Genomic DNA, 8,375 nt, shown 5'->3' on the forward strand with positions numbered 1-8,375 from the left:
GTTTCCGTAGATAGCAGGATGAATTAGCCATGCGTTCCCTCCCTCCTCCCTAGAGAGTCACTTACAGAACACATTAACCTATTTTACCTCTCGCTTGGCTACAAAGAAACTGAGGAGACAAGGGAACCGCGCGGGAACTCCACCTCGCAGCCGCACAGAGTCAAAGCTCTGTTACTACCTGAGGAGACTCCGCCTACATCGGGTCACGACGCTTCCCGGACAGCATGGCCAACTCATCCTGCTATCTATGGAAATACCATTTACAGTACGCAAACTTGCTTTTACTTCAGTTGTCGTATTCCTTTCCAGATCATTTATAAATATATTGAAAAGCACCGGTTCAAGTACAGATCCCTGAAGCACTCCACTGTTTACCCTTTTAAACTGAGAAAATCGACCATTTAATCCTACTCCGTTTCCTGTCTTTTAATCAGTTTAAAATCCACAAAAAGTACATTACCTCCTATCCTCTGGAATTTGTTGCCAGAGGATGTGGTCAGTGCAGTTAGTATAGCTGTGTTTAAAAAAGGATTAGATAAGTTCTTGGAGGAGAAGTCCATTACCTGCTATTAACTAAGTTCACTTAGAGAATAGCCACTGCCATTAGCAATGGTAACATGGAATAGACTTAGTTTTTGGGTACTTGCCAGGTTCTTATGGCCTGGATTGGCCACTGCTGGAAACAGGATGCTGGACTTGATGGACCCTTGGTCTGACCCAGTATGGCATTTTCTTATGTTCTTATCCTGTGACTTTTTAGTTCTCTTAAAAGTCTCTCATGGGGGATTTTGTCAAATGCTTTCTGATAATCCAAATACATTACATCTACTGGCTTACCTTTATGAAGATGGAAAAATTGATGGCATCATTAAGTATCAGGGTCCTTCCGGTGCCTTAATGAGGTACAGTACTATGGCTTTTCTTCAGCAAAAGTTTTACAAAGCTGAAAATTTAAACTATGTACCAACTAAAAGCCTTGATAGTCATTACTATTTTGCAACCATGTGTTACACAATAATTAGTAACATATGTTTATAAAAGGCTATTAACACTTATCCACCAAAACTTTAAAATTTTCCATAGGTAGCCGGATGAATTAGCAATGCTGTTTGTGCAATGTCTATGTGACACTAGAGAGAATAGACTCTCAAAGCTGGGCATGCTCTGTAGTTCCCACGCAAATAAGCCTTCCAAAAGTCTCCTCAGTTCATATCTAAGCAAAAAGATATCCAGGACAGAGAGATGTTGTCCAGGAAGGAAGGGTGGGCTAATTCATCCAGCTGTTTATATAAAACACTGTTTACAGTAAGAACTTTTTTTTCGTGGATAAGCAGGCTGAATTAGCCATGCTGTATGGGGAGTCCCAAGCTAAGGGTTGTGAAAATATATATTTTGGCTATGTGGCCAGTAGCGGTTTTTTTTTTTGGGGGGGGGGGGGGTTGTTTTGTTTTGTTTTTTTTAACACAACCTGGACTCCTCTGTGGACAGCATCTGTCTGGTTGACAAAATGGTGAAATACTGCTGTTCCCACTGTGCCATCAGATTTTGTCTGTTTGTCTAGGCAGTAGTGACATCTAACGTGTGGTTGGTAAACTCTGAGGATGGCTAAGCAAGCTTCACTCTATGGAAGAAGAAACCATGTTGACGCCAGCCTTTTCTAATGTAAACTTTATTATAACATTCAAAACATAAGTATCAGTAGCCTGCCTGATACTTCCAGCAGTGTACTTCCAATACCTCTGGGTTTGTTCAGAACAGATTTACAGAAGCTGCCTCTCCTGGAGATGCAGGAGCCTCCTGATCCCAGCCAGGCTCACAAACTTATCCTGCTCCAGCTTGTCCTACCCTCAGGACTCTCCCTGTCCAGCAGGGTCCCGCCCAAAGAGCTCTCTCCGTTACATACACCCCCCCCCCCCCCCCCCCCAGCTTGTATTTATTGGTCTGAGCGTTTTGCACTCTCCTTGGATCCCCATCCAAGGAAGTGCCTCACATCCTCAATCCTCTTCATCTGGCCTCCACCAACTAGGTTTGGGGTCAGGTTCATCCCAGACAACATTATTAGTACCACCCACTCTAACACTTAACCAGTGTGCACCCCCATTGCTGGCTTTGGGTTCCACCTCCACCCTAACGGATTCTTTGGAGTGGCTGTAGGATGTGTAGCAAGTATTCTTCACTCTTCTCTGTGATGACTTGGGCCTCCTCTGCAGAGTCACAATCAGCGCCCTCTGGAGATTCCACAACACCTCTCACCAATTCCTCCACAGTGCCACAACATTATTTGAATGGTCATCTTCTCTCTCACATTGCTCAGCCCCCGAAGCAGCCCACATTGTATGGGCGAAACTCGGCCCGAATCGGGCACTGGTTTTTACCTTTAATGAAAGTATTTCCTGACACCGATCTAATTTTGTTTTGGTTGCATTGCTGCTATGATGGATCGGCTTCCATGTTTATTGTAACAGAAAGAAGAGAATCTCTTTTGAATTAATCAGCCTTATCATAACCTTTATTTTCGTTGCTGTCGATGCCTCTATATAATCATGAAAGCACAGTTATGGTGAGCAGTAGCCATATATGAAGATCCCCTTAAATTATTTAAGTTGCTGGATTTTATAAGGCTAGTTGTATTTAAGAAGATTTTTAATTAGGTTGTGTTGGTATTTATTCTGGGCTTCACTAACTGAGAGTCATACTCTCCTGATTTAGCTTAATGGGATTTCCAGTTGGTAGATATTTATTGTATGGTTTTATTTTATATGCATATTGTTATATAATGCAGTGATGAATATGGTAAATACTTGATTGCATAGTGCTTTTGTAAATCGCTCTGAACATTTCTCTGAGAAGCAATGCACAAATAGAAACATTTCCAGTTTTAAAATCGTTTTAGTTACCACTGTGTAATTGAGTCATAAGAAAACAATTACAATGGAGAAATTTCTTAGCTGATAATTTTGTTTTCCTTAGTGTAGACAGATGGACTCAGGACCAATGGGTATAGTGTGCTCCTGATAGCAGGTGGAGACTGAGTCAGATTTCAATCTGACATCAGCACTACATATACCCGTGCAGGAAGCTCTGCTCTTCAGTATTTCTCCATCTCCTTAGCAGTTCGAGACTATACACACGCTTGCACAGCATTAGAAAATCCAAACCAAAGAAGAAATAATCTTACCTCTTACAGATGACACCCTGCTCTCCTGCGGTGATACCTAAGGGTCCCTACCCCAGTCGAGAAATCCTGAGGTGATTTCCGAGACCGCTGGTTCCCGGCGTGGACTTAGCCCCCAGGAGGGAGCGGCTGAGAGGCAGCGGGTGCAAGACCGAGCATGGCGGTGAAGGTATTCCCCTCTCACCCCGCAGCCAGAGACTGCCTGGCACGAGACAGGGAAGCGCCGAGACAAGGTAAGGTAAAAAATTTCTCAAAGTCTCCGGTCTCCGAGGCTCAGATAGCCACACAGATCACCCATTGGCTTCTGTCACATCGGGTTGAGCAGCCCCGTCCAGGCTGGACCCCGATTCGGTACGAGGGACGTCCCTCGTGGAGACCCTCCCGGGGGTTCGCCATCTTGCCCACGTGGTCGCAGACACCATCTCCCCCCCCCTTGATCGCCGTATTGTTCGCACAAGTGAGACATGCGAACAACGGTGAGCCAGGCGCATAAGCTACTTGTGCGCATAGTTTTAGTTACCGCTGTGTAATTGAGTCATAAGAAAACAAAATTACAACTTTACTTAAAGTGCTTGTTATTACAATAGTATGTCTAATAAACCACAGACCAAGTGGAATTCCATATATCCAAGAATAAAAGAACCACTTCTGAGTTATTGAAATTATTTAAACTCTCAATAAAAACCTGCTAGAACAGTCATGTTTTGACATATTTCCTAAATTTCTTATCGATTTGAAGTCATGTTTCTCTAGGTAGGCTTGTTTCATAAGCATAGGGAAGCTGAAGCTATACACAAGTCCTGGTGCAAGGAAGTTATGCACAGATCCAGGATATTCATAGATAATCAGTCAAACAGATAAGTCTGTGTCACCACACTAGGAACAGATCAGGCTAGGAACCAAAGCTAAACTCCCAGCTTTAAGAGTACTGCACCTGCAATGACACCTAGTGGCTATTCACAGATTAGCAATTAAAGTATAAACTATGCCCTATATTTTGAAAATACCCACCAGTATTAGGCAAATGGAGAAGATACTACAGTACAGACCTAGGAAACTTAGAAAGAAAAAAAACCAAATAATCCAATCAAAGAAAGATTTAGGCATTATGCCATAAAAGATGAAGCTGCTGAAAACGTACAAGTCAGCAAACACTAAATAGAGGATCTTTTAGTTTTCCATAATAGTACCACCAGCTGTAAGAATGAGTGACTAAAACAGACTCATGTCTGCAGACAGAAGAAAGCATCTCAAATTAAAAAAAAAAAAAAAAAAAAAAGGGAGAACATTTGATACCACTGCCCAGGGGACTATCAATATTAGAAAGTGAAGTTAAAAAATATTTGTTAACTTTTTAAAATGTAAGACTGTGGAAAGTATCAGCAGCCTTTTACTGTCAATTAATGCCTAGCTGTCAACTGATCACAATGTTCCACTTCAAAACTGCAAATTCTGTTTAATTTTTTATTTGTAACACTTCATTTCTGAACTTGACTGTCTCTCCCATAGAAGCTATGAAAGCAGTGTACAAAGATACATGATATTAGGACTGAACAACAAGACAGAAGTCATAGCAAAACACTGGTTAATACATACAGTGAGAGAGAATCTATTGCCTTAAAATGTGCTTAGTTTATTTCTTAAAGAGGGGCCTCAACATGAGAAAGCTTTTTTTTTTGCCCCAGTTGCTACAAGATTAATATCCTCTGATATCTTTAAAATAATCTGAGAATAGCATACAGTCCACAAGTGTTGGTATAAGTTAATGCTATCTGAATAAAGTGGGGGCAGAATTATTAACAATTCAATAAAGCAAACTTAACAATTTGAAATCAAACCATTGTACCATGGGCAGCCAGTAAAGGTCTAAACAACTGGTTGAATATATTCATTATATTTAGTCCTAGTAATGAAATAAAGTACGATATTCTGCAGAAACTGAAGTGTGTGGGGTTTCCCAAATACCAACTTTGCAAGCAGTTGATTTAGTATAGTAGTCAATCAACATTAGGACTTACACATGAATAAAAAAATGATGTTGGAACAACATTCCTTCAAGCCTCCGATTAGAACCCTGTCTCATTACGTTCAGGAAAAAACTTAAGACGTGGCTATTCCACCAAGCCTTCGATGATCCTCCAGACAATCCTTAGTCTTCTTTTCCCTCACTTGGACGTAGAAGATTGAGGTCCTCCAACCATTCAAACGAAGGACTCTGGCACTCACTGGTTAAAGCATCTTATGCTCTAACCCAAATTCCTTTTTGTATTATGTTTTTTAATTACTTTCTGCCTTTACCTTTCTTCCAGCTTTTAAGCTTCCCAAGTTTTTTACTCCTTGTTAAATGTAACTTTGCCTTATTCACTTCTCTTGTTAATTACTTTTATTTATTGCTTCAGTTATACCCTTGTTTTATGTAAACCGATCCGATATGGTTATTACTATGAATGAAGGTCGGTATAAAAAAGTGTTAAATAAATAAATAATAAGTGTGACTCATTTAAATATGGTTGTAAATACAGAATATTCCAATGCAGGGAGAAAAACTTAAATGCAGCAGTAATGTGTTTCTGCATAGTTAGTTGCAGGTCTAACCAAACTCCTACAGTTTTAACCCCTGCTCTTGGAAAAATTACTTGAGGCCCAAATTGAATTTGGAGAGCAGTCAAGACAAAAATGAGGACATTTCAACCACAACAGCTTTCATTTATCATGGTTTTGTTTCACTTTACTGGAGGTCAGTGATTATTCTAACTTATATAGGTATTCATTCAATTTAGATAAACTTATCAGGATGAGACCCTATCTATACAAGATTAGCTCTGCTGTATCACATGACTGACTTTAATATCTGTACAAATTTAATGATCACAGGATCAAATCTTAGCACAGTTGATAAAAATCATTCAGCCTTCAGAGATGAAATACCTAATGTAACATATTTGGTAAGCACGCACCTGCACATAGAAAGAACCTTGCAAGACTACAGTATAGCATTAAAATGTTTTGTTTGGGCTGTCAGAAGGTTTATGACTAGAAAAATAATCTGGCACCTCTTACTAAAACTTTTAGTTATGTCTTTATGACAACCAGGGATTCCAGTAAAATCACCAATCCTTCAGCCAAGACCCTAACTTAGGTCTCCAGCACAGCCACGAAGTCACATACTCTACCAATAAAGTTCTAAATAGCGACTATATGGGAAAAGGACAAAAAAAATAAGATGCTTTAAGAATGATATTCAAGCCTGTTAAACTGGCTTTACTTATGTTATATTTGTGCTACTGACGAATAACTACAAAATGAAACCTGCGGTTTGACAGATCCTATAATATTACAAAGCCAAAAAGAGCCCTCTAGTGATAAAAGCAACACTGAAACATCAACCTTCAAACTACCGTGTGTGACAACTCTTTGGTAACCTTTAAGTTAGTCCCTTCGCAGTAGAAACCGCAGTTCAGTTTTTTATTTTTGCTGGAACTTTCAATGTTATAACAAAATCAGTGTAAAAATGAGTAATAACACAGAGAAGGAAAGTTTCTATTGATTTTGTTATAATATTTAAAGTCTCCGGAAAAATAAAACCGAAAACGAAGGTCCCTACTGTGCAATTAAGTTCACTAGCTAATATTCCAATGAAAAATTATCACTTTATGTATTTTGCTTTTAATGTGTTAATGTTTCTTTTCGTGCATTCAAGTGAACTAATGAGGCATTCACACAACTTTAGTCAGCTAGGCTCAGGAAGTGAGTGCTGTCCACTGACAGGAAGGGTCCTGCCTAATTAGCACTGCCCGGGGGTCTCACAACAACGAACGGTGGGCAGAAGCCTCAAAGCACAGCAGGGGACTCCCCGCCTCGGAGAACCTGTGGGGAAGAGGAAGGTTATGGGTACTCATTGCACGCAATGGGAGAAACGGGAACAGGGCAGCCGCATCCGAAACCCCGTGCCGGGGCGGTGGTATATCCCAAGCACTCAGGAGGTCCACCGCACACACCATAAAGATATCCGGAAATACGGCCGCGATGGCAGCGGCCTATGTCTCACTCCCTTCTTCCAGCCTTACTTTTTCACGTCGGCACTGAAAAGACCGAGCCCACCTCCCGCAGAGGCACCGGTAGCAGTCGCCTCCTGGCCCAGCTCGGTGGCCTCTCCGCTCTGGTCGCCGTACGACAGGCTGTTGGTGGACATAGCTGCTACAGGGCTCACAGCTCATCCGCTAGTGGACTGCACCGAACTCCGCGGCTCCGAAAACGGAAGCAAGGGAACGGAGACACGTGACTCAAGGGTGACTTGGCCGAGAGAGACAAAGAAGGCACATCAACGGGAACTTTCCGGAACGCAGAGTTCGCCGGTTGCTATAAGAAACGATGCCCGAACCAATCACCGGGCACGTTTCTTACGCTATCTATTGACTTTAAAACATAAACTGAAAGTTGTCGGTCGGAAAATGACGTGGAAGTTGTAACTTTTGACTGTGTTTCTCTGCTTTGCTGGAGCATGGTTATGACGTGACTATTTGGCCACTAGACTCAGAGCTCACGAGGCAAAGTGGAACCAGTCCGCGTTCTAGCGCGCCATTCAAACTTTGAGAATCACCCACAATTCTGAGGAACTACACAATCCGAAGTGAACTTTATGATCTATAGCCAGTGATGACTCTAGACGTATAGAACCACAGCTCTGCGCTGCTAATGAAAGTAGTGGTGCTGTAGTTAACATTTCTGCTTGTGGATCGGAATGTTCTTGAGTTAACTTGTTTGAGCAGCGCCTGAAGAACTTTGGATAACATTTTTAGATCTGTGTAATTAGAATTTTGGCATCTAATTTATATAGTCCAAGAAGCTACGGATTTTATTTTTTTGGATCGGTTTGGCACTAGGCTTTGCTTATTCTGATTGCACCAAGGGCTCATGTCAACTGATGTTCAAGTGACAAAAGCCAGTATTTAAGTATGAATTTATTTATTTAAGTGTTTTTATATACCGCGGTACGTTTGGAACATCACCTCGATTTACAAGAAAACATAATGCAGCAACAAGGCTTTACAATGCAAATTCATAAGTTAACAGGAACTGCATAACAACGGAAATATGTACAGAACAATATTGTAATAATGGAATTGCTTTAACAGATGGGGTTACAGTAAGAGCTATCAGGGGAGGGTAATACCAGTGAATTAGCAATGTGAGGGGGTAG

The 8,375-nt window shown here is 41.2% G+C and overlaps 1 protein-coding gene across 1 annotated transcript in view; it reads right to left on the reverse strand.

Moving 5' to 3' along the window:
• AP3B1 (adaptor related protein complex 3 subunit beta 1) overlaps window positions 1-7,604 on the reverse strand; it is a 1,093,919-nt gene extending 1,086,315 nt beyond the window's left edge. Inside the window, 1 exon segment of the mRNA XM_029575420.1 lies at window positions 7,243-7,604. Within this exon segment, the coding sequence (XP_029431280.1) occupies window positions 7,243-7,367 (125 nt within the window). The 5' untranslated portion in view covers window positions 7,368-7,604.
• Window positions 7,605-8,375: the final 771 nt, after the last annotated feature.

This window comes from Rhinatrema bivittatum, chromosome 1, assembly GCF_901001135.1.
Source record: "Rhinatrema bivittatum chromosome 1, aRhiBiv1.1, whole genome shotgun sequence".
NCBI lineage: Eukaryota > Metazoa > Chordata > Amphibia > Gymnophiona > Rhinatrematidae > Rhinatrema > Rhinatrema bivittatum.